Source organism: Mesoplodon bidens (assembly GCF_964165515.1).
Source record: "Mesoplodon bidens genome assembly, chromosome: 6".
Taxonomy (NCBI): Eukaryota; Metazoa; Chordata; class Mammalia; order Artiodactyla; family Ziphiidae; genus Mesoplodon; species Mesoplodon bidens.
In genome coordinates, this window is record NC_138162.1 from 30,847,711 (window position 1) to 30,874,884 (window position 27,174).

At 36.8% G+C, this 27,174-nt stretch overlaps 1 protein-coding gene across 3 annotated transcripts in view; it reads left to right on the forward strand.

Annotated features, from left to right (window-relative positions):
* SLC44A1 (solute carrier family 44 member 1) overlaps positions 1-27,174 on the forward strand; it is a 207,384-nt gene that overhangs the window by 109,734 nt on the left and 70,476 nt on the right. For all 3 annotated transcript variants that reach the window (XM_081238426.1, XM_081238425.1, XM_081238424.1), the window contains exons 5-12: positions 1,550-1,643; positions 9,239-9,408; positions 11,359-11,448; positions 16,147-16,286; positions 17,481-17,667; positions 18,834-18,999; positions 19,943-20,099; positions 20,790-20,873. In XM_081238426.1, coding sequence (XP_081094552.1) covers positions 1,550-1,643; positions 9,239-9,408; positions 11,359-11,448; positions 16,147-16,286; positions 17,481-17,667; positions 18,834-18,999; positions 19,943-20,099; positions 20,790-20,873 — 1,088 coding nt within the window. The remainder of the gene's footprint in view (positions 1-1,549; positions 1,644-9,238; positions 9,409-11,358; positions 11,449-16,146; positions 16,287-17,480; positions 17,668-18,833; positions 19,000-19,942; positions 20,100-20,789; positions 20,874-27,174) is intronic.

Genomic DNA, 27,174 nt, shown 5'->3' on the forward strand with positions numbered 1-27,174 from the left:
GGGGCAGCATTACTGAATTAAATGCAGGTTTGTGGCTTTCTAAAAGTGCTTTTGATTGAAAGGACCAGATATAAATGAAACAAATCTCCCAATTTTGTTGTCCCAACAAATCTTTTTTTCTATATTCCCTTCTAGTTCCTTCTCACATCCTCACATGATGTTTCCATAATTAATCCAATGTTAAAGTCTGCCTTCACATTATAATTTAAACATTTTCCATGGTGATACAGTGCAAAATCTCATTATTGCTATGATATAAATGCAAAGCTATTCTATATGTATTTAATAATGAAGTATTTGACCAAATTAGTAACCTCGTAAGCACTTCAATTAATGAAATACAGTTTACGTGATATAATGTAGTAGGTCTCAGCAAAATTAGAACTAAAGCCTAGATCTCCTTAGTTAACAATATCTATTGTACAATGAATCTTACAGTATTCTAGTTGCTATGTTATAAAATTAGCAGGTCAGTTAAATAAGACTTATCAAAGATAGGGTGTACTGTATCCATTTGAATTTTATGTATTATTTAGATATATATTAGCCATATAGTCAGAGAATAAGCAATCTAGGGCCGAATTTAAGCTGTTTTAAACTATCTGAAAACAGGGAATCCTTTGATCAATTTATTGATTTTATCAATTAATTCAGTTTATTTACAGTTACTGTTTCCTGCCTTTTAAATAAGGAAAAAGTAATATATTATCTGAATGCATATGTGCTATATGCAATAATTTTAAATATTTAGTAATGGATAGCATCAGAAGGAGAGATGGCATATGTAGTTGAAGATGGGTTTCGTAGTCAAAGAGATCTAGGGTTTAACCCCAGCATTACTGGCTTAGCAGCTGTGTCACCCTGGGCAAGTTATTTACCTTGTCTCTTAGCCTCTATTTTCTCCTCTGTCAAGTGGGCTTAAAAAGGCCTGCCTAATGGAGTTACAGTAAATGATATAATTTATATATATGATGAGAGGAGAGGCTCACCCCACTGCATAATAGGAGGAAAGGCCAGGACCTCTATCTATCCCAGCCCTCCTCTTGGCGTGGGGAAGAGAACCAGCCTCAGGAATGGGCTGCTTTCAATCTAACCCTCAGAAACACTGGGGCTGGCAAAAACTCTTGGTTTCTTCAAGAGGATATTTTTATCATGCTTCTTTGGTTCTGTTGTTTGAAGACATTCCTAGACACAGTTTGGTCAGTTACAATGAAAAGTTGACACTTTATTAAAAAAAAAAATATGTGTATATGTATGTCAACTTGTATAGGGCCTGATATATGGCACTCAATAAAAGTAGCTCTAGTACTTATTGTTATTACCCTTAATATTATTAATTAAAATTTGTATATAAGTTACCAGAGAAAAATCTGTTTCAAATGACTGAGAATTGATACTATAGACCAAATCAGACTTTCATTAATTCTATAATGTTTGAAAGTTGTATATGTTGAGTTAATATTAACCTATAAAATAAAGTTAAAGTTAATTAATAGAAGAATTTATTGACTCTGTTCTGCTAGCTAACATATAGCTTTTCTTTCAACAGGCTCAGCGCTATGCAGCTACAACCTAAAGCCTTCTGAATATACTACATCATCAAAAGCTTCTGTTCTTTGCCCCAAACTACCTGTCCCAGCGAGGTAAATTTTATTGTATTTTGTTAACTTGTGACTTCTGTTTTTGTAGGTAGATTTTAAACTGTCTTTGTTTTTCTGAGAAAAGAGTCACTTGATGATACCTGTTGCCCCGTTTCAGTACTTTTACAACAAAATTTTAAAAGTAGTAATAGAAATGACATTGTGAATTTCACATCATTTTAAAACACACACACACACACACACACACACAACTTTTCTTATTCTCAGATACTTTAAATTTCTTTTGGGGGCTCACTTTTTTTTTTTTAATGCCATAGTTTTTAAGTATACAAAGCAGCTGAATCATTGTAAAACCCACAACAAAATTGGAAGCCAAGTCTCACACTCTCCGAAGATTCTTTGAAGTTGGTCATACTTACTGGTATTATTTTAAAATTTTCTTTGTAAGTTTAAAAAATATGCCAGTGATTATTCTCCATAGTTTATTTCAAGCTATATCCTTTAGGTACATTCTCTATAGTAAGCTGTTTGTCTTCATCAACAAACATTTATTGTTAAGTACCTACTGCGTGTAATGAATGCAAAGATGAAACAAGAAATGTTCTTTGTTTGGAAGGATCTCACGGTAGTTTTAAGTAAAGCAAATTTTAAAATTATAAATTGATTTTTTTTAAAAAGGAAATAAATTCTCAAGCATTGTGGAATATATCCTCAGAATTAGGTATATAGTTTTTGGAGCATGTCTGACCTTGAGAACCTTAGCATATATCACTAACCATGTATGACATGAGTATTTCCCAGGAATATTGAATCAAAACCACTTTTTACTGTATCTCAGTATGTTATAGCAAGCTATTAGTTAAAATTCTTATCTTATGTCTCCTTTCCTTCAACTTCCTTATGGGTGTTACTTGTGCTTTATTAACTTGAATTTGAAATTTTCTGTTGAAAAGTCGACAAAGGATATATCAGTTTAATTGATTTCCAGCTCTTTCAGTCCTGTCAAGTTGCTATTGAAATTAAAATTCGGGAAACTCCATTCATGAAAATTGAGAATATTAGGGAGGCTGAGACAGTAAAGAAAAGAGGTTCTTGGGCTTTCCTGGTGGCGCAGTGGTTGAGAGTCCGCCTGCCGATGCAGGGGACACGGGTTCGTGCCCCGGTCCGGGAAGATCCCACATGCCGCGGAGTGGCTGGGCCCGTGAGCCATGGCCACTGAGCCTGTGCGTCCGGAGCCTGTGCTCCGCACTCCACAACGGGAGAGGCCACAACAGTGAGAGGCCCACGTACTGCAAAAAAAAAAAAGAAAGGAGGTTCTTTGAATAGAGAAAATTATCAATGTAAAAAGAAGAAAAGTTCTGTTCTCTATTCAACTGCTAAAGCCTATTTTAAATGCATACTTTGAATATAGAGTCACTATTTTAAGGCATAAGTATATTATAAAAGGATAACCAGAAAGCTGTGGTATGAGAATGAGGTTGCTCTGCTCTAGTATAATATGGGTGGGCAGTTCATACTTCAAATCCTCCGGCACCTCTGACCTCTGATTCTACCATGTTGAGGACTGCCTGTTCCTGGTTATACTGAGTGATCCAGTCTTGGCTGCACACTCATGGATGTCTCACATACAGCATCCTAAGGGCATTCACTAGGAGACAAAACGTAGTATTAGGGGCTTGAGTTTTAGAGATGGACAGGCTCGGCTTCTAACAAGGTTATCCACTAATGTTTTAGTAATCCAAGATGCAATGATGAACCTAAACCATGTGAAAACCAGCTATATACTATATTTATACTGTTTTTTAAAGATCCTCACATTTTACTTATCTTAGTAGTTCACAGTCTATCACTTTTGTCTGAACTCACATTGTTGGAAGGTAAAAGAGAAGCAACAGTTGATAGAAGGAAGGCAAATCAAGATCTTGTAAATATCATCATCTGGTATTTGGCAAAGTGAAAGGATCAAAAAACAAGAATAAATTTGTTTTAATAAAAAACTTAGGGCACTACCCTGTTTCACACACAGTATTAGATTAGATACCAAATCTCCAAAGATGAGTAAGATCTAGTCTCTGTCCTTAAGAAACTCTGTCCTTAAAAAGATTAGGGACTATGCTTTGATTGACTTTTCTATATGCACCAGAAGACCAGCACTAGGCAAACCTGTGATGCAGGCAAATGGCCCTCAGCATCTTTTATGTCTCCTTTGCTGTCCCTCTGGGAGCACAGCAGTGGGACAGAAAGAACTGAACTTTGAGTCCAGATAGGCCTGGGGCTGAATTCTGTGCTACCACTTTCTATTTGTCAGCTTAAGCAAGTTTGTTAAGCCCTCAGTAAACCAAGTTTTCTCATATGTAAAATGGGAATATCAATACCTCTCTCGTGGAATTGCTATAAGAATTATGTAAGATAATATGTGTTAAATATTCATTATTGTGCTTGGCATTTGGCTTAGGGACTATTATTTGTCTCAACTTCTAGAGCCTTCCAACCTTCCTGGGTACCCAGGAACCTTCTGCAGCTGAAGGTGCCTGTTTTAAAGAAAAGCAGTTGTAAACTAATTTGCAATAAAACATTCATGCCACATAATTGCCAAATGGTTACTATTCCTAAGAGCTTTTGAATTTTAAAAGCAACTGCCTAGAAAGGGCCGTATTGTATCCAAATTCAGAACTCTACTGGTGACATGCTAAACATAGTAGCAACAGGGAGTCTAGCCAGCCCTTATACTTACAGTGCTTAAAGGTTTGAGTATAGCTAGAAAAAACTGCAATACTAGAAACAGATTTCATAAGTTCAGTTTATTCATCAAACATTTATTTTGGTACTTCCAGATGCCAGAAAGGATACTTGATGTTGAGGAATTAACATGATATGGAAATAAGAAAATAATAGCCAAGAAAAAAATATTATCTATCTATTTTTTTAAGTGAAAGATTCAAGGTGAATTAACATTTATAAATCATCTATTGGATACCAAGTACAATATTATGTTTCTCATATGTACTATCTCACTTAACCCTCACAAAAGCCTATAAGGATATTGTCCCTGATTTATAGATGAGGAAATAGAAAATAAGAGGTTAAATGGGTTGCCCAAGGCCACACAACTGATTGTTGGGAATCAGAATTTGAATCTAAGATCTTGTAAAGTCTATACCACAGTTAGTTTGAAGGGAAAAAAGGGAGTATAGGAATGAAAGAGGAGAGAAAAGAAATAAAATGAAATATGTGAAAATCACTGCACATTGCCATTAGATTCTTGATTACTTATTTCCTGCCTTTGCTGTGCTATAGAGACATTGCCAAAACCCTTTAGAGTTTTACTCTTTCTTAAATAAAACTTTTAATTAGAAGTCTTGTGTAATTGCTTACTTATAACCTGAAGTTTTAAGATAATTGTGTGAAGTGCAAACTCCTATCTTCTCTTACGAAGGCATATGGACAAGATATTAGGCATTGTTTGTCATCATACTTTGAGGGAGCTCATTAACTGTGATAGTCTGGACTTAAAAGCAAATGGGCAGGGACTTCCCTGGTGGCATAGTGGTTAAGAATCCGCCTGCCAATGCAGGGGACATGGATTCGAGCCCTGGAAGATCCCACATGCTGCAGAGCGGCTGAGCCCGGGCGCCACAGCTATGGAGCCTGCGCTCTGCAGCCTGCGAGCCACAGCTGCTGAGCCCACATGCCACAACTAAAGCCCGCGCGCCTAGAGCCTGTGCTCCGCAACAAGAGGAGCCCCCACTCACTGCAACTAGAGAAAGCCTGCACGCAGCAACGAAGACCCAACGTAGCCAAAATTAAAAATAAATAAATAAATAAATTTATTAATTTTTTTAAAAAAGCAAATGGGCAATATGTTTGCCAAGGTAAGATACAATTTTCCTATGAGTGGCTAATTAAAAAAAAATCTTTAAAAGACTCATTATAAATTCATTTTGTTCTTGTTGACTAATGTTTCAATAAAGTGAAACAGCATTGGTTCCTAATGAGACAGCACTGACTTCTTAAAGATTCAATATTCTGTAGGCTTCAAAAGGTAGAAAAACTTACTGTAAATAGAATACTTTATGCTCATTCTCTTAATTAAGAAGCACAGAGTGTGTCATTTAGGTTAGACACTAAAGTAGAAGTGATCTCATATACTAGGTTCTCAGAAGGGTTATTTTCTGAGAGATATATGAAATCAGGTAACATCTTAAATTCATCATATCACATGGGATTTAAATGGTAAAATATAAGACAAGCCATTTCAATGCCATGATTACTAAAATTTTTTTAAATAATAAAATAATTCAAACAGAATAATTCATGACTAGTCAAGTTGTTTCTGTTTGGGAAAGAGTTGAGAAAAAGAATGACAAGGGGGCTTCCCTGGTGGCACAGTGGTTGAGAGTCCGCCTGCCGATGCAGGGGACACGGGTTCGTGCCCCGGTCCAGGAGGATCCCACGTGCCACGGAGCGGCTGGGCCTGTGAGCCATGGCCGCTGAGCCTGCGCGTCTGGAGCCTGTGCTCCGCAACAGGAGAGGCCACAACAGTAAGAGGCCCACATACCACAAAAAAAAAAAAAAAAAGAATGACAAGGGAATCTAGTACGTTTCACTTTAAAGCTAAGTATTTAATTTCATTTTTGCTGTTGTGTCCAAATATTATCTTCGGTTTTGTTTGCTTTCTATTTCTGTTATTCCTTACCACTAAGCTTTTGACCATTTTGACCATCAGCTAAACAGTGTAATCAGCTTGTGCTATTTTTATACCTTTAAATTTAGAGCTGTCAGGTTTTTTAAACTGACATAGATTGAATTATAAGGCAAGGGACTGTTATTTTATTCCAGTTCTTTGAAAGATACTTGTAAAAGTACTCTTTCTGATTGGCCAAGTGTTTATATACAGTATACAAATGACTTGAAAGCGTAAGTTCAAAACTGATATTACTCAGCTTTTCCTCTTAAATACAAATGAAGGATTAGAATTTTAAGACTATAATCCTTCCCTTTTCAAATCAGCTATCCTCATTATAAGTATGAAAAGCAGAAAAATACTAAAGCTACTGGGCATCCTGCTTTTACTAATTTAGAATCATTGATTTATGGGTGGACATTATTATTATTATTATTATTAAGATGTGAAAAGACTTATAGAGGACTTACTTCTACCCTTTCAGCTAACAGAAGGAAGGACTGAGAAAGAGAGATGAAGTGACCTGTGTAATGTTAGGAGAATCACCCAGGGCTTTTGAGCCCAAGTCCAGTTTTCTTTTCTTTATCACAAGTTCCACTCTCTTTTGGAAATGATGTATATTTCTCTTTGAGTATAAAAATACATCAACATCCTGTTAGGATATGGGAGATTTAAGTGGAGCCACCTCTGGATAGAAGATAAAGTTTAGGGTTATATGACAGGAAAAAGGAAACAGGGGAGCAGGACCAAAAAAACTGGTGGGTATTAAAAACAGAACATCAGTATCCTTAAGGTGGATGTATTTTATGTTCAAGGTTGGAGGCAAGTGAGTTAAACTGAGATGACATCAGAGATGTAGGGTAATAAAGCAGATGAAGATGTAGACAGGCATGGAGCAGAGAGGACTTTAGTTTTGAAGGACAGAGAACCAGCCTTTTAGTTAAAATACGGTTAAAAGTCCTTAGACAGGGACATTAACCTGGCAGGGACAGTATCTAGACGGTATCAGGAAAAAAATAGTTGTAGGTCACAACACAGTTGTCAAGTTTAAAGGTTTCTGTCCCAAGTTAGCCTCCATTGAGTAGGAACTTCTAGTTAATCTTTTTTCATTCTTTCCTGTAATATTTCTAACTAAATCCATATCACCCAGAAGTATTCTGTAATTTAATGTCTTTTTAAATCATTAGTAAAACAACTTTTGGTCAAAATATGGTGGCTTACATACCTGTAATTCAAGCATTACTCAGAATGCTCTGGCTTTCTGCACTTTGTGACAAAATATCAAATCTTTGGTATTATCTTTCACCGACACCATTTTGGAGGTGTATACAAATACACCTACACATCACAAGAGACAATTTTTAAAAAATGAACATGCATGTCATCATCATTTTTGGGTACATTTTACTTTAGAGCATAACTAAGTAAGGTAAGGCTAAATCTTTAAAATTATATTATTTTATTGCTCCATGAAGTTTAACATCACGGAAGATGTTGCTTATTCTTACTCCCAACAGTGCCCATGTACCAACATTTAAGGAAAATCAATATATAATTCACTTATATTCTTACTTGAAAAGAAATATTCTAATTGTTTTTTGAGGAAGGAAACAAAGGTAGTGTTTTGCTTTGGGTTATACAAAGTTGCTTTGCTGAGATTAGAAACCTTGGGATTTTATTTGGTGTTCAACCATGTAATCTTATTCACTAATTTGACCAAAATACAGTGCCAATCAAGAATGAGAACACACTTATTGCAGTCCAGTCAAAAGTGTTATGTTAGACTGTGACTGATAGTCCTACAAATAATTCTGACAATGTGGGATTCGTGTTAGTAATGACTAAATTTTAACTTAACGCACACATAAATGTGTGTTTGTGCATAGGTGCATGTATGGGCTCTTTTAGAATCCAAATAAGTCACAACTGAGGGCATGTTCATAGAACTTTGCTTAAAATCTCTCACTGATTAGTGCATACATGTTCTCAGAAGCTAAAATAGAACCATGTTATAACAAGCTATATTTATGTCACGGTTTATACATAGCTATGTTCCTTCACAAGTGAAAGCTGCAGTCAGTATAAACCTGATATAATTGATTCCCTCTTTTTTGGACACAAATAATCTCATAATAATAATAACATACAAAAAGAAAAGAAAATGGCCCAGAATCCCATGACCCTAACAAATCAGAGATTTTTCATTTCTTTATATTTTTTCCTGTTCTCATTCTTATGTATATATCTTTTATACAGAGATGTAATCATCACATTAGATATCAATTTTGGGGTTTTTTCCCATGTACTATTAAATCATAAGTTCTTCCATACATTAGTATTCAAAGTTATTGTTTCAAATAGCTGCATATTATACTGTATGTTGATATCTTGGTATGACTACTTTGTATGAGTTATTAAGCTTGTGCCCCGAATACCTTTTTTAATCTAAGGTTTTGTATGCTGTTCTGAGAGAAGAAATACTCTATTAATGGTGGCATGTTTCAAGCAAAAGTATGTTTGTTTTTATTTTTAGATAGCTTATGGCAAAAATTCATTTTCAGTTCAATGCAGTATATGTTTGTAAGTTTTGCCATCTGCCCCTTGATTGATAGATGTGTAGGCTGAGGAGTTTAAGTGTTTGCTTTTGCTTTTAGTAGTTGTGTATGTGTGTATGTGTGTGTATATGTGTGTGTGTTTCTTTTCAGAAGGGGAGGGTAATGTCTTCTGTTGGAATATGCACTCCACCCTCTTTGATAAGGCTTGTGGTAAGATGTGCATCATGCCCCATGACGGTCATCTTCATAGCATTAAGCTCACAGCTCTTAACTCCCATATGATGTGTGGAGGGTGGACTGTATTGCAGTCATATTCACCTTTCATTTGTGTGTTTGATGTGGCATTTATATTAAGTAGGAGTAATTTTTTTTCTGATTTTTTTTTCTTGTGTCACCAGTGCACCTATTCCATTCTTCCATCGCTGTGCTCCTGTGAACATTTCCTGCTATGCCAAGTTTGCAGAGGCCCTGATCACCTTTGTCAGTGACAATAGTGTCTTACACAGGCTGATTAGTGGAGTAATGACCAGCAAAGAAATTATATTGGGACTTTGCTTGTTATCACTAGGTAATTGTTTTTCTCATTATTAGCTATTGCATAGTACTGCAGTAGAAGACTGTTCTTTTAACCAAAATATGAATACTGCTGGGGATACTTGTAAATTGTTTAACTTCCCATAGCCAAAATAATTGTTTCAGAATATATATAGTTATAAATAGATACATATTTTAAAAAGAATATAATATATCTGAAACTCATTTCCCTTCTTTTTCTCTCATTGGAGAAAACTGGTGTATTCCCAAACTTTGATTACAAAGTCTATAATAACCTTTAATATGATAATAGGAGGTTTCTATTATCAGCACCCCTTTGTTTTTAGTTTTGATTCCAAAAGGCTTACTTGCTTATAAAAAGAGGCTACCTATTTTCTTTTATATTTTCCATCAAAGAGCATAGATTTCTGATATATTATGTTTGGATTATGTAATTTTTTTCATTGCTACAATTAATATCTGTATTGCTTGAAAAAGTAGGAAATCTCCACTTGTTAGCCATTTAGTTTTTTGGTCAATAAATAGATAATAAAATAAATAAAAGCAAATAAATTTTATTTTCAAGATGTAAATTCCCTATATTATCCTAGAACTATATGTAGCCATATCAGAATTTATAGACTTTTTTAATTGGGAGAAGTAAACTGTAGTAGGAACCAAACAACTATTTTGTTATATAAGTAAAATGAGTGTTTATGCCTGTTAACACCAATTATAGTCATTGAGAAGTCTAGCTATATTTCTGTCTTGTCATTAGAGAGTATTTTCTTTTTGCTTAGGTAGTACTTGACTCAGTTGAAATAATGCTGTCCATATGAAAGCTATTTCTGTGATATTTGAAACGCTCCCATCTGTTTTTGGTTCCTGTACATTTATTGCAAATGTGAGTACCTTAATAATGTTACCTAGTCACAGATCCCAACTATTTATTTGGCTTTGCAAATGGTCCAAGGAAACTTGATTATTAGTCTAGCTTTATATAAAAATTTTTTGATTTCTGAAATAGTTGAATACTTGAACCAAGAAAAAAAAAATCCAAACCTAAAAATAGTGTTAATAATGTTGTTAAGCCATTGGAATTCCATTTTTTATTAGAATAGTTTTCTTTTGAGGTTTAAGATCTTTATTCATTTGTTTGTGAAATGGGACTTTAGATAATTAAAGATGAACAAATTATGATTTCAGAAATGAATTTCCCCATGCAAGGGTTAAATCTTCTCAGTTTCTTTTGAGATTTTCACTCGAGATTTTGGCATGTTGGAATTTAGCTTGGGGTGGGTAGAGGAGTTGGTTAAATAACTCAAGCTAAGCTTTGTTCCTTTTTTGAAGAGCTTCTTAGTCAGGACCCCTGACCTCAGTTGAGAAGTAATGTCAGAGGAATTTTGGCTTCAGTAGTTTTCAGGATATTATTCTATAAGGTCAGACCATCTCTTGGAGTTTTAGAGGAGAAACAACTAGAAAAAGATAATATACCAACTGGCTTGTTGACCGAACATCAGAGAAGTTGGTCCTGAAACGCATAGGTGACTCAAGGAAGTGTAGCACCTAATTTAACTGATCTCTGTCTACATGTGGTATTTTTTCCGGTCACCAACATGGCATGTCATTCTCTACACTTTGTGTGTTGGCATCTATGTTTGCATGTGAGTTCTGATGTCTTCCTGTGGCAAATCCACAACAGTTCTGTGCTGTTTTTGAGTCACCATATACATTTGCATGTATTCTTTTCTGTCATTTATAAACCCAGTTAGGTGCCTTTGGTTTTAAGTGATGCTGTTCAAGTGGTGCAAGTACCAAAGTCAAAGTACAAAGGCAGCCAGTTTCCTTTCTTACCTAAATTGGAGTCATGAACTTGTCAATAGCAGCAAATTATTTCCCTAGGAGAAAACAATTGAAAGAGTTTCTCTTTATATTTTCTAAAGTTTTCAAATGATATTCTGTGTGTTCTTTATCTTCCCTGCAGTTCTGTCCATGATTTTGATGGTGATAATCAGGTATATATCAAGAATACTTGTGTGGATCTTAACAATTCTGCTCATCCTGGGTTCACTTGGTAAGCTGCTTATTCCTTTGTTTTTTAGTAATTAGAATTGAGAGTTAAAGTTTGCCTTTAACAATCCCTCAATTCAGAACTATTTTGGTTATTTTAAATAATTTTCCTCTTGTAAGGCCTGTGAATTCATTGATAAAATGTAAAGACAGGTAAGTGGATTACATTTAAGTTAGTTCACTGTGAGATTACTAAATCAAATAAAATGGGAAGGTCAGTGGCTTTTGCAATAAGAGCAAGTGAGATATTTTTTAAAGGGGACTAATGTTTTTCTGTCAATATCAGTTTGAGGGGGAGAGTACAACCGAAAAGAAAGGAATTGAGCCTCTGTTCTGCTCCTGCTTTTGAATTTTCACTTGATTCTTCCAGTGCTCCCTGCCTGGCAAGTGAAGGGACCCTTTCTTTTTATCTTGCACTTTTTTAAGGCCTAAATCAGCCATTCTAAGGTGTTGAAATTCTTTCTGGTTGAAAAGTGTTCCTGGCAGGATAACTCTGTCGGCAGGGTGTGTACGTGTGTGTGTTTAAAATTTTGTTACTCATTTTTCTGTCTATTGACATTCTATTTTGTTTTTATTTTAGTGTTTCTAATGAAACCTTCTGGGTTTTCTGTGTTTATTGTCTTTAAAAAAAATTTCCCCCTCCCAATTATAAATGTCATACCTACTCATGGTATCTAACTACTTCCATGGTAGAAAATAGAAATATAGGAAAGAAAATAAAAGTTTTATTTCACATGCTACATCTTCTCTTTAAAGAGTATTTACTTTTGCCTTTAAAAATGTCATAATTATAGGGACCCACCTTCAGTTCACCAGTGTTAGCATCTGGAATCCAGACCTTGATATTCATATATATATGTATGCATGTGTGTGTGTGTATGTGTGTGTATGTATATAGTATAAAAATGTTTTAACCCAATATGAAACTCTTTCAGTAGGAGAATTTGCCACCATTACGTTTACCTGGTATGTTTGGTCTTACTGATGTCATCTGTTTTATGTTTTCCTTAAATTTATGCTTCCTTATTTTATTTTCCCTATCTTTGCTGTATGGAATTGTGTTTTCTTTGGTTATTTTCACCCTGGCTTTGGGTGGTATAATTTTATTTTCACTTCTTCAGTTGGTAACCTATACATTTTCAGAAAATATTCTTCAGTCTAGAATTCTGTAATTATTAAAGGCTGAAATGAAACAATATTTGTTGAGGTTCTCCCCCCCTTTAAATTTAACATAAACTTTCCTTCCTGTCTAATCCTACTCTCTTCTGCCCACTCGCACTTTTTAGCTCTTGTTAAATATTCTGAGTGTTCATATTCAGGTTATTATTAAACTTAAAATATTATTTGTTGTACTATATCTTTTCAAAGAATTTTGCTTACCTTTGCCTTGAGAAGTTTCATAATTATATTTAAGTTTATTTAAGTTCTCCTGTCCTGATTTTAGTGAGAACTACTGCTCCTGTTTTTATTTTTATTTTTATTTTTTTTAATTTTTATTTTATATTGGAGTATAGTTGATTTACAATATTGTGTTAGTTTCAGGTGTACAGCAAAGTGATTCAGTTATACTGATCCTGTTTTTATAAAAGTTCATTCTTGAGTTCTAAATTTCAGTTCGTATTTGTTTTGACTGGAATCTGAGTTCAAGTAACTTATTCATGAAAGACTTATGGGTTGTAATATTCTGAATTCTTGGTTATCTAAGATTGCCTTTGCCTTCACATGTGAATATTGAATTTGTTGCATATAAAAGTCTTAAGATACAGTATATTGCCTTATGTCTGTACTTCATTTCAGAGAAGAACTTTGAGACCAGTCTAAATTTTGTTCCTGTGCCCATAACCTATCTCACTTACCTAGGTGTTTATATAATTTTTAACTTATCCTTACAACTTAAAATTTTTGTCTAGTTCAGAATCTTAACTCAGTTTGCCTATGATCTCTTTATTTGGGGAATCTTTTTCAACTTTGAAAAGTTTACTTTATTTCTATACTTGTTTATTGTTTCCATCCTGGTGGTTTTCTCTTTAAGATCCTTGTTACTCTCCTGCTATCATCTTCTAAATTATCATTTTAATCCTTTTGTCATTTTCTTTACATTCAGGAAGAACTCTTCAAGTTTATCTACGATATCACTGATTTTGTTTTCCTTGGCGTCAGTCTATACTTGACTACTTAATTTTGTTATTCCAATTTCATCTTATTTGTAGGTCTTCCTTCTCTCAGCCATCTTCCTTTTCATTTCAGTTTGTAGCCTTCAAATCTAATTCTGTGTTTAGATGATGTCTTAGTCAGTTTGGGCTGCTGTAACAAAGTACCACAGACTGGATGCCTTATAAACAACAAACATTTATTTCTCACAGTTCTGGAGGCTGGGGAGTCTAAGATCAAGGCACCAGCAGATTCGGCATCTGGTGAGGGCCAACTTCCTGTTTCCGGCCATCTGATTGCTGTGTCCTCACACAGCAGAAGAGGGAAGGAGCTTTCTGGGGTCTCTTTTATAAGGGCACTAATCCCATTCATGAGGGCTCCACATTTATGGCCTCATCATCTTCTAAAGGCCCTACCTCCAAATACACCATATTGGGGATTAGGATTTCAGTAGATGGGTTTTGGGGAGACACAGCATTCAGTTCATAACAGATGGATAGCTTTTATAATAAAAGTAGATTTGAATCCCAGCTCTCCCACTTACCGAGTATGTGACGTTTGGCATGCTGCTGAAATTTCCTAAATTTCAATTTCATCATTTGCAAAGTGGAGCTAATAATACCCACTTAATAGCATTGTGTTTAAATGTGGTTGCATCTATTTGTGCTAATTCCTGGCACAAGTTTAAATGTTTAATTAATGATATCTACTGTGGATGTTATGAACAATGCCCTTGATGTCATCATTATTATCTCATTCTATTTTCCTTGAACTTCAGGCTTTCTCTCAACTTTTTTTTTTTTTTTTTTTTTTGCGGTACGCGGGCCTCTCACTGTTGTGGCCTCTCCCGTTGCGGAGCACAGGCTCCGGACGCGCAGGCTCAGCGGCCATGGCTCACGGGCCTAGCCGCTCCGCGGCATGTGGGATCTTCCCGGACCGGGGCACGAACCCGTGTCCCCTGCATCGGCAGGCGGACTCTCAACCACCGCGCCACCAGGGAAGCCCTCAACTTTTTATTTCTGTTTGTAGAGAACGTATTTTATTCCATTTTTTGAGGATATTAAACAGTTTACCAAACAATTTTCTTGTACCTTCAAGATTCCAAAATGGAAGTAGCCTTTCCCTTTCTCTGAAATATTCTTCATAGACTCATGGTTGTTTTGGTTTGTTTAATCATCTTCCATAGAAGAAAAATTCATGCTTAATATTTGCCAACAGGTAGTTGGAATTTCCCTTTGACACTATTCATTCTTGACTTGAGTGCACGTGGAGGTCAGGTTGATTTGAATAGATCTCAGCCCAGTTGCTTCTCTCCCAGGCATTCATCTCATCCACCTATACATACACATCTCTACTCTGAATCTTCCATTTCCTTACCGTGGCCTACAAGGCCTTGCAGTATGATCTGGTGCCCAGCTCCCTTTCTGCACACATCTCTTACTGCTTTCCCCAATGCTCATTGTTGTAGCTATAGTGGCCTCCTCTTTTCTTGCCTGCCAGGCATGGCCCATATCAGCATCTTAGAACTTGCTGTTTCCTCTTGCCTTGAATACTCTTAGATAATTTCGTAGATTGCTTTCTCCCTGTCTTTGATTCTTTTGCTCAAATATCGTCTCACCACAGTGAGGCCTTGCTTATATAAAATTGTAATGCTTTCCCAGCCCTAGCACTTTCTATCCCTTACTGGTAGTTTTTTTCTTAGATTTAATATACTCTATTTTCACTTGTTTCCTTGTTTTTTTTTGTTTCCCCATTACTGTTTACGCTGCATGAGAGTTGATGTTGGTTTTTCACCGCTCTATCCCCAGCCCCTAGAACAGTAGGTGCTATAGGCACTCAAAGTGTTTGTCGAATGGATTGAATGAAGGTGTCCAATGCAGCTCTCTTATATAGAGGCAGGTCTGCCTCCCTCTTCAGTCTATATCTCAGAATCTCTGAACCAGTCATGGAGATAAAAATTCCCATCCCTAGTGCCCACTGCTATCCAGCTATCAAAGATTTCCTATATTTGTTCCTACCTTTGGTGGGAACTACTCATTTGATCTTCATTTATTCATTGTACAAATATTTCATCAACTGCATGAGTGTATCCTCACTAGGCACTGGGGTTACTGTACAACAGAGAAGATCTTTGCCTTCCTCAGCTTCATTGCTGATTTCTGTAATCCTTACTTGCTTCCCACAGGCTCCTTAGTTTAAGCAGGCTCTGAGGCTCTCTTCGTGACCAGTTCCTCTCAGGGGTGTCTGTCCTTGCTGGCTCTCTCTCAGCTTCAGAGTTGATAATAAATACAGTTAAAGGAAGTTTATTTGATGCAGTGAGAGATTTGTAAGTGCCTAATGTGGAAGATGTAAGTGGAGTCATTGGAGTTCCCCTTATGCTGGCAAAAAGTTACAGCCACGCACCTCCCAGCCAAATGGATTGTTGCTGTGTTAGTCCACGTTGATGTATCGGAAGGGTCCAGAAAATTGAGGATTTATGTTACACATTTTCTTGTGCCAATTATTGCAAAAACAATTGTGTGGTTTTTTTTTGTTTTTTTTTTGTCTCCAGGTGGCACAGGTGTACTATGGTGGTTATATGCAAAGCAAAGAAAGTCTCCCAGAGAAACAGTTATCCCTGAACAGCTTCAGGTAGCTGAAGACAATCTTCGGGCCCTCCTCATCTATGCCATTTCAGCTACAGTGTTCACAGTGAGTACAGGCCTTGGTGTATCTTTCAGGTTTATGTTTTTATTTATAGATCATTAATGAAGCAGAAACTCACGCTTAGCCATTGCATGCCTAACCATGATCCCTATTGGATAAAATCTCTGCCCCACAGTGTATGACATACTCAGAAGGCTTCAGAAGGCTCCCCTAAATGATGAGTGCTATTTATTGTGACATTTTGTTCTGTACTGCCTGCTTTTTGAGAGGGAATTTTCACCTAGAATATTAATTATCATTTTCTAGTAAGAACATACATCTTATTGTCATGAGATAGTGTAATTATAGAAAAGTCTATTAAGAAATAGGCTACCTAGTGTCATTCCATCTACTTATTCGCGAATTATTTTCCCATTTTTCCCTTTTAAACTTTTAACAACATTATTTTAAAAAGAGAGGTGAGCTTCACTAACTAGTATAATTATTATAATAATTGCAGTAAAATTATTCATTAACATGTGGTTCAATAATCTATATTCATATCTTTGGTTCATCTCCTTCTCCTCTCTGAAAAAAGGGGGAAAAAATCTCAGTCCACTTCTTGGAGCAATCCCAAGCTTTTCATTGAGCATTAGAAACTAAAAATAAAGCCATCGTAAAACCATTGGTGCCAAAAGATTTTTGTTTGCTATCATTGTACAAATATTTATTAATCATCTTTTAAGTACAGTTCTCTGTGCCAGGTGCCAGGGCAGAGTGGGGAGTGACAAAGGATAAATTTGACATGGACCCTGCTTGTAAGGTGCTTTTGGTCCAACAAGGGAGATGAGGTATAAGTTCTCTGTGCTTTTGTGGTCATAGCATATCGTCTTTTCCCCTATTTTCAGAGTGGCAAGCATGTATCTATTTAAATAAATTGAGTCTCATCCTGATGACAAACAACACGTTTTGATTCATAACTAGTAGAAAAAGGGAAAGTAGAAGAATTAATACATCTAGGATGTATTAATAAATTGAGAAACTCTTTTATGTTTAGCTTTAAAAGACATTTTCAATATATAATGAAAACTAAGGGCTGCAAGAGAGATACAGACTGTTAAAGTGTTATTGGGATTCAGAGAATGATACATCCCCATTTTGGAATGAAGAGTTATGTTAAAAATTTTCCACCATTGTTCAGTTTCTGTTTTTACTGCTTAAAACAGTAGCTGGAATCTTTCCATCTGTTCTCTCCTGCAGGTTATCTTGTTCCTCATAATGTTAGTCATGCGCAAACGGGTTGCTCTCACCATCGCCTTGTTCCACGTGGCTGGCAAGGTTTTCATTCACTTGCCACTGCTAGTCTTCCAACCCTTTTGGACTTTCTTTGCTCTTGTCCTGTTTTGGGTGTATTGGATCATGACACTTCTCTTTCTTGGCACTACCGGTAAGAAGACATGTTACTTCTTTCTTTTAGTAATGAAACTGATTTGCATTAAAATGTTTTAAAACATCAGAGAGATATAATTCTTAAGACATTTATGGACTAAGGTCTAACAACCATCAGAATTAGCCATGGTTATGGCTCTTCAATAACATATTCCCCGTTCATGATTTTTAGAACATCCCAGCAAAGTGAGTCTAAACCAGGTAGGGCCTGAAATCATATCCAGTTTCAAGATGGTTATGGATTTGAAGTAAGTTCCTGTACTGACTCAGACATTTGGATTCATTCTAAGATGAACTAATGAATGCAGTGCTGCTCTGGAATTGCCTCAAACTCCAGTTATAGCCAAAGATCAACTTGCTTCCTTGGGACTTTCTAGTTTGGAAATGACCTGAACCTATGTAGAGCTAGTAGTGATACAGTTCATAGTTAGACTCTCAGACTTGCTTGTAGCCATACTTAATATCAAAGGTTATGTATGTCTAAATGGAATTAATTATGAGGAGTGGTATAAGGATAGTAAGCTTATATGTAACTTCTTTGGCCATTCAGCACACCATCACCAATTGAAAATAATATTAATTTCTGTACTTTGCTAATAACTTAGGTCTATAATTATTGGACAAGTAATACCTCTGAAAAAAAATTGAAGTGTTTGAAAATTCATGCCTACACTAAATAACTGATAATGTGGTAGGAACTATATTCAGGCACTTCCCTCGTGGTCCAGTGGCTAAGACTCTGAGCTCCCAATGCAGGGGGCCCGGGTTCGATCCCTGGTCAGAGAACTAGATCCCACATACCTCAACTAAAGATCCCGCACACAGCAACGAAGTTCCTATGTGCCGCAATTAAGACCCAGTGCAGCCAAATAGATAAATAAATAAATATTTTTAAAAAAAACTATATTCAAATAGAACAACTTTTAAAACTATATATGATGGCTTTGAGGAAAACAAATGCTTAATTGTACAGTGTTTGTCTTTACAAGTTCTTAAGTGATAATTACTTTTGTCCCTTAATGTAATAGCACTGTGATCATGAAGTCAGTGGTTTGGGGATAGGGACATATTGTTGGAAATTAGATTAATCTCTTAGATTTAATAGCCATACTTATTGGTTTATGCTTTATGTGCTCCTTCTTTCCTTCTTTGATATTTTCCTAGGCAGCGCTGTTCAGAATGACCAAGGCTTTGTGGAGTTCAGAGTTTCTGGGCCTCTGCAATACATGTGGTGGTACCATGTGGTGGGCCTGATTTGGATCAGTGAATTTATTCTAGCCTGTCAACAGATGACTGTGGCAGGAGCTGTGGTAACATACTATTTTACTAGGTGAGAATTTATACTTGTCAGAAAACTTAACTTGTAACTACATGGATGGACCTAGAGGGTATTATGCTAAGTGAAATAAGTCAGGAAGAGAAAGATAATAACTTCATATAGTGACCGATGATAACTAGACTTATTGTGGTGATCATTTTGTAATGTATAGAAATATTGAATCACTATGTTGTACACCCAGAACTAACATAGTGTTGTAGGTCAATTATAATTCAATTTAAAAAAGAAAGAAAGAAAGAAAACTTAAGATCATCTAAGTGATTTTGTCTAAAGGAAATGGAACTGAGACCAGTAAGTGTTCCATTTCTTTAAAAAGTAATTGGAAGTGAATATAACAAAATGTGTAGTTGATCATTCTGTGAGGTAGGAAAATGGGAGGCTATTATTTTATTCTTTATACTCTTCTGTAGCTTTCTCAAAAAATTAATTAGAACCGCAGGTCATGTTACACTTAAATTACATTTAGCAGAAGAACAAATCTTGTAGTAGTGTCTTATGTACTTTTGCTTTATATAAACGTCCATCAAAGGATAACAAGTCTTTTTAATTTGTATGGATCAGAACAAGTATTGTGACTTCCTTTCCTAACTTCATAGCTGAATATACACTACAATAGGCCTTATAGTTTTCTATTATAATGAGGTGCCAGGTCTAACATCTTTTTAAGTTCCATTATCTGATTCTACAATTAACCCCATAACTATTTACTAATAAGAGCTTTAAAAGCACAGTTTTATTTAACTTAAAGTGTTACAGCATAAGAACCCCATGAAACTACCATAAAGCAATGAAACATTAATTTTACATGGTACATCTGTAGCGTTTATATTACTTTGCCATTTTGTCATAGAGCTAGAATAAGAAAAATGAACTAATTTTTCACTCTTTTGGACTCTAAACCATTTCTGTTTTTCCATCTTGGTCTTTTATATAGGGATAAAAGGAATTTGCCATTTACACCTATTCTGGCATCAGTGAATCGCCTTATTCGTTATCACCTTGGTACTGTGGCGAAAGGATCTTTCATTATCACATTAGTCAAAATTCCACGAATGATCCTTATGTACATTCACAGTCAGCTCAAAGGAAAGGTAAGGAAAAACCCTTTTCTGGACTTTCTGTGGGCAAATTCCAGAACGTCAGTTCTGCATGTCGCAAAGTCCCCAGCGATATTAAGTCCAAGTGCAAATGTTTTTTTTTCAAAGTCCTTGCCTAGTAGAATCTAATTCTTCCCCTTTGTCTCCCACTCTTGCACTCTGTAGTTTCCCCAAATGTCCTGTGCTTCTCTTCCTCTGTGTGGACTCAACACGCTTTCTTCCTTGGAACCTCCTTTCTGTCCTTGACTGCAGAAATACCATGCATTTCTACATAGCTTAGCTCAAATGCCCCCTCTTCCTAGAAGCCTCCCCTGAGTCCTCTCACCTCCCAGGTGATGTCTTCTCTCTCTCTTCTCCACTCTCATAGCACTAGTATCTATATCATATTCTGATTCTAATTGTTGTTATGTTTAGCGCTTTTTTTTTCTCCTACTAGATTATAAGTTCCTTGTTGGTCTTATATACCTTATATCTTGTATGCAATAAGTACTAAGTAAATGTTGAATTGAACTGATTAAAAATAATTCAGCCATTACATTTTGAGGAAAAAAAGGGTGAGTGTGGAGGCTTTGAAGCATAGGTTGTGATTTTTCTTAATTTTTATTTTTCTAAAATTTAGAATATTCTATATGATATGGTTTGATTGTTTGGTCTTTAATTATTTCCATTTTTCATTCTTTCCAGGAAAATGCTTGTGCTCGATGTGTGCTGAAATCTTGCATTTGTTGCCTTTGGTGTCTTGAAAAGTGCCTAAATTATTTAAATCAGGTAAAATGTTTTTTCTGGTTTTTTATTTTTTTGTTTGTTTGTTTTTAATTGTCATATCCTTTCTATGTTTCTTTTTTTGTTAATTGGGTTATACTTGTTTTACAATGTTGTGTTAATTTCTACTGTACAGCAGAGTTCCCTGAGCTATACAGCAGGTTCTTATTAGTTATCTGTTTTATACATATTAGTGTATATATGCCAATCCCAATCTCCCAATTCATCCCCCACCCGGCCCCAAGGTAAAATGTTTTAAAAATACATTTAACATTCACTTTTAAAGATAGGTTCATTGTTTCTTCTTCCAAGATAAAGTTATTGAGCTTAAGTGAAAGATGTTTTGTTTTTCTCATGGTGTTATACATTGTGCCTTGATCAAGTATAACTGTTTCAATCATATTCTTGTTTTTAAACGTAATATATGTTCTTACCAAGGCTTATTATTAATTAATTGTAGTACATTGATAAAATATCATTAGGGTCCATCTTTCAGGAAAGACATTTATCTCTTATCCCTTAATTCACATCCTTTCATCTTTGATTTTCTCTGAGAATCTGTCTACTCTAGCCATAGTTCTTTAATTCTTTTAATGCTTTTTGAAAGCTTTAGTGAAAAGCTGTTGTGACACTTGCTCCTTTTTGCAGCTGTCTACTATTGTTCAAAACTAGCATGCTCTGTATGCCGTGGGGTTCTTTTTGTTTTTGTTTTTTGTCTAACTGCTGAAGACTATGATACTGGCCTGGAAAATATTATCAAAGGAATTGCTATTTCTAAGGTCAAATGGAGGGACTGATACTTACGGGGTAACAGTTCTTAGCAGAGTGGGTCTTTGTATCTGAGCAAGTAGGACTCTCGCTGTGAAGTACTCTATTCATCTGGGTTGGTTTTTTTTTTTTTTTTTAACCACTTTTCTCCAGGTGCTGAAAATCAATTCTAATGTACTGATGCCCTCATCTAATAGACCAAAGATAAAAATTGACTTTCTCACCATTTACCTTTAAGTGATTTCAGGGTAACATTACACTTTCCATTCACTCACGGGTAGTCAAAGGGTAGGAGTCCTATGGTGATGGTGTTGAGCTTGCCTGGAGTTTGCTTTATTGGAGTTTTATGGTTAATATGATAAAGTAGGTATGACATTTCATTAGCAAAATACATTCTTGTAGCTCATCATACTCTATGGATGTAAAGCATTTGGAAGGTTATTATTAAAGTAATTAGTAACAACCATAACATTCTGAAAAATTATGTCCTTTAAAATTTGGTTTGGGACCAAGTCATCTTCATCAAAAAAGTTGATGGATGCACTAAAGGTAATCATCATTACATTTTGTATCTGTCACTAAATAGCTTATTCTCAGAGATATGGGCTAACCTCAGCTCTCTGTTTTCAGTTCCCACAGGCACCTTTTGCTCTCGCAGTTTCCAAAATGTGCAGGGAATAACTTCCTTCCAATGCTTGATTAACTCTTACTGATCCTTAATGATTTTTCCTGAGCATCACCTCTAAGGAACTTTCCCTCATTACCCCAGCCCCTCCTCTGACTTTCCACAACACCAGTTCATACCTCTGTGAAAACACTCAGAACACTATATGGGAGTTGTCTGTTCACTTCTTCATCTCATCCTTTAGACTTTTACGTCCTTAAAGGCAAGACTTACTTTTGTCTCTCCAGAAACTATCACAAGTGCCTGGTATACAGTAGGTGGTCTTTAAATGTTTTCTGAATGAATGATTAGTTAATCAATGAATATTTGCACTAAAAAAGATGGAGACAGTGATATAAAACTCTAAGAATCTCAAAAAGGATATGTGCAGTTATACTACAGGAAGAAAACAAATCACATCATGTCAAGATGGTCAGTAACCAGGTGCAAACATCCAAAGTTTTCCGCTCATTCCAAGCTAAACATTAGTCAGCAGTTTAGTCCCAGCAGTCCTGAGATGTATATCCAAACTACAAGTTGGTCTTTCTTTTACAGGTTTTGTCCATTTTGCATCCTCATTAGGTAGGCATGATGTCTGAAGATTCAAGGGAAGCATCAAAATAGTAGTAAATCAAATATGGGAGCAAAAGTTTAGGGAGAGTGATTCTGAACTCATACCTGGTAGTTCTCTTTGGGAATACGAAGCATTGCAATATGGGAACTGGTTACCACTGGAGCTTCATGTCTCTTGTTTTCGTAGGAATTTTATTTGAAATGAAGTCAACATATTGAAGACATTAGAATACTTCCTGCCATGACAGGTTAAACATAAGTACCAGTTACCAGTGGAATTTTTTAACCCTTGTTCCTGTGAAACGTTTCAGAGCTGGATAAGCACCCATCTGTTTGAAGTGTTTAAGATGATAGGGGTCATGGTGGTACTGAATAAACGAGCTCCAGAGACTTTTCTAAACTTTGAGAAAACAGGATATAAGAGTATGATCTACTAGTGCAAGAAGGGACATTTTTAGTGCGATCACACACATTCGGCAGCTGTAAGCTTAGTGCTCTGCTAGAAATGAAGCCATAGCTGGCACCAAGATGATGGAGTCGACTCACACCTTTCGTTTTGTCTCCTGTATTTTATTTATCATTGCTTTCTGAAAATGAAGTTCCTTTTCCCATACACATAGGATTGAGCCCACACTTTTATAGCCTTGTTGGAGAAGGTACAGTGGATAACTGGGGGGAGGCCCAATAAAGAGAGCCCAGATGTTGAAGACATGTTTCATTCCCCAGCAGTTTAACTGTTTGGCAAGCTCAGTGAAAGCTCTGAGTCTCAGTTTTCTTCTTCAGTAATTGGAGAAAAATATACCTGTCCTCACAGGCTTTAGGTTAGGATGAAATATAATGCAGATAAATCAGCTCTTACAGTGTCTAACTCTTGGTAGATACCTAGTAAATGTTGTTATCGTTCTCCCTCTACCGCATTTTATTTTTTTATAAAGAACTCCCTAGTCCGGAGCCTGTGCTCCGCAACGGGGTGGGGGGGGGGAGGGGGCCACAGCAGTGGGAGGCCCGTGTACCGCAAAAAAAAAAAAAAAAAAAGGAAAAAGAAAGAACTCCCTATGTTTTACTCTAAGATAACAGAGCTATGACAAAGAAAATTCAAAAGGTAGTTCTACAAATGAATCTATTTTCTCTAAAAATAAATGTAATGTAATATACTGAAGAGTTTGGGGCTTCCCTGGTGGCACAGTGGTTGAGAGTCCGCCTGCCGATGCAGGGGACACGGGTTCGTGCCCTGGTCCGGGAGGATCCCACATGCCGTGGAGCGGCTGGGCCCGTGAGCCATGGCCGCTGAGCCTGCGCGTCCGGAGCCTGTGCTCCGCAACGGGAGAGGCCACAACAGTGAGAGGCCCACGTACCACAAAAAAAAATTTTTTTAAATAAAAAAAAAATGATACTGAAGAGTTTGGAAAACCAAGATAAGAACAAAACATCACCCATGATCTCACCATGCTAACATAACACTTTTGTTACCGGCCAAACGGCAATTCCTCTGTCCTGGACCTCCCGAAGGAGAGAACTCAGTCGAGAGACATAGAGCAGTTTTAAGCAGCAGAAGTTTTATTAAGCAAAGCGAGAATATACTCCCAAGAGAGAGAAGGGGAGCAGGCCGACCGGAAACCAGAAGTAGCCCGCAGAGGGCGTGGGGCTGGTTTTTCAGAGTGGTGGAAAGTCCTTCCTTGTGGCTTGCGTCATTTGACTGCCGAGGTGATTGACAGTTTAGGTTATATGACTTTTCTCTTTGTGCTCAGGCACTTACCCAGAAGCACCCAAGCGAAACCCCGGGGGACATGGGCAAAAACCGCAATGCTAATTTATTATAAATACGGCATAATGAACCCCGGGTTTTACTCTGAGGCTCCTTTTAGGTCTTGGTGGGCCTGAGTCAACCTGTGCTGGTGGGTTCGTCTTGTTTGGTCTCCATAAGGCTGGAATCCTAGCGGTCCTTGATCGCAGAAAGGGAAGATCTCTGGGCATGTTCTGATCACCCATGTCCAGGTCGGGGAGGGAAAGATGACCCTGTCCAGGACAGGGCGAGGAGCCGCTCATGTCTAACTGCCTACCACTTTCATTAAAATACTTATCATTAGCTTTGAGAAAACGTTTTGCAGTATTTCACTTCAATTAATGTCTGATAAGCTCGAAACCTCATATGTAAAATGGGGCTAATAAGAGTATCTGTAGTGGGACTTCCCTGGTGGCACAGTGGTTAAGAATCCGCCTGCCAATGCAGGGGACACGGGTTTGAGCCCTGGTCTGGGAAGATCCCACAGGCCACGGAGCAACTAAGCCCATGCACCACAACTACTGAGCCTGTGCTCTAGAGCCCGTGAGCCACAACTACTGAGCCCGCATGCTGCAACTACTGAAGCCCACGCGCCTAGAGCCCGTGCTCTGCAGCAGGAGAAGCCACTGAAGTGAGAAGCCTGCACACCGCAACAAAGAGTAGCCCCCACTCACCGCAACTACAGAAAGCCTGTGCACAGCAACAAAGACCCAACGCAGCCCCAGAAATAAATTAATTAATTAAATAAATTTAAAAAACAAAAGAGTATCTGTAGTGCCTGTTACCATGAGGATGAAGAGAGTCTACAGTGCTCTAAGCATGTGCTCAGTGAGTGGTGAATCTTATTCTATAGTACAGCCCACAGTTAATTTCTTTTACATTTTTATAATGTGCAGCAGTTATATTTTTTATTTTCTCTTGTCAGTTCTATTCAACTTTTCTTTCATGGTTTCTTACTTGGCTTTTACACTTAGAAAACTTTTCCCCACCTCAAGATCAAATAATTATTCTAGAATTTTTTCATGTAGTCCTTTAGAGATTCCCCCTTTTTAAAAGGGGAAAAAAAAACATTTTAGTTTATCTGGGATTTAATCAGTTGTCCCAGGACCAGTTAGTGATTAATCTATCCTTTCTTCTGCTGTGAAATGTCAATTTGATCATGTGTTAAACTCTTACATGTCATACTTGAGTCTGTCTTTGGGCTTTCTTTTCTGATCTATTCTTCTACTGGCACTGTTTGTTTGTTTGTTTTTAATTTAAAAAATTTTTTGAAGTATAGTTGATGTGCAGTATTATATAAGTTACAGGTGTACAGTACTGGAATATTAAATTATACTTCATTATATATCTCAAGTATCCTGTGATGCAAATCCCTCCTTCTTATTTTTCAAAGATTTCTTGTCAAGTCACCTGTTTATTCTCTGAGGTTATCTTTAGAGTATTCAGCAGAGTACATTGAAAACATAATACTAATTATAATGCCAGCTAACACTTACTGAGCACTTACCATGTGCCGTGCACTGTGGCTCACACTTCACGAGCAGAGTCTCTCAGTTGGAGTTCTGTTTTGTGTAGTACCCTCTGGAAATGGTTAACAATGAGTTAGTTAATGTCCCTTTGCATCGTTTTCCTCCTATCCTTTCTTCTGCTGTCAACTCCTGATGTCAGCATGCAACCCACAGTCAAAAGCCTGGAGCAGGACTGGACAACACAAACCCCTGCAGGGCCGGTTGAAGTCCGTTACATCACTTCTGTAAGTGAGTGCAGCAGCCAGGGTCTAAAGCAATAGGGAGTAGTAGAGAGTGGTCAACTGGAGAGCTCATTTTCCATCCAAAGAGGGCCGTCACTACTTAGCTCTGGGATACTGTTTGCCATGTGAGAATTTATAGACAGTTTCTAACTCTTCCAGTTTTCTAAGAGAAGCCAGAATTCTGGATGTTTGCATTTTATCTCCTGCTATTAAAATGTTGACAACTAATAAAGAAAAGAATGACTCTGAGTGAGCCAAAGCAAACACTGTGTTGTCTTTGGACCCCACAATGTCAGTTGCCCATAGGCCACCAGTTTGTTGCCACTGCCTTAGAGGATGTAGAGGATAATAGAGAGGAGTGTTTACTTGGAGGCAGGGTAGACCAGAGTCATTGTGCAGCACACTATGAAATTCCATAATCCCAAACCATGCTTCAATGCTAAACAATGTGGAAAATACAGCTGACTTCAAAAAAAAGAGCTTTAGATTTTTAAAATAAGCTATTAAATATTTACAGCATAGGGGCTAGAGTTTTGCAGATAAGCAGAGTGAACTGTGAACTGCTCTTTTTTTCTGCAGGTGCTTATCTTAATGTGACAGGAAAGTTATGGTACATCTAATCTAACCTATAGAATTCACTTTAGGTAGAAAGATTGTTACAACTAGAATCTGTTACATTTGGGCATTGGATTACTCAGGCCTTGATTTACTTTGACTCCACTTGAAGATAGTACATTTAACACTGGAGGGTATCTGCTCTCTGGCTGAT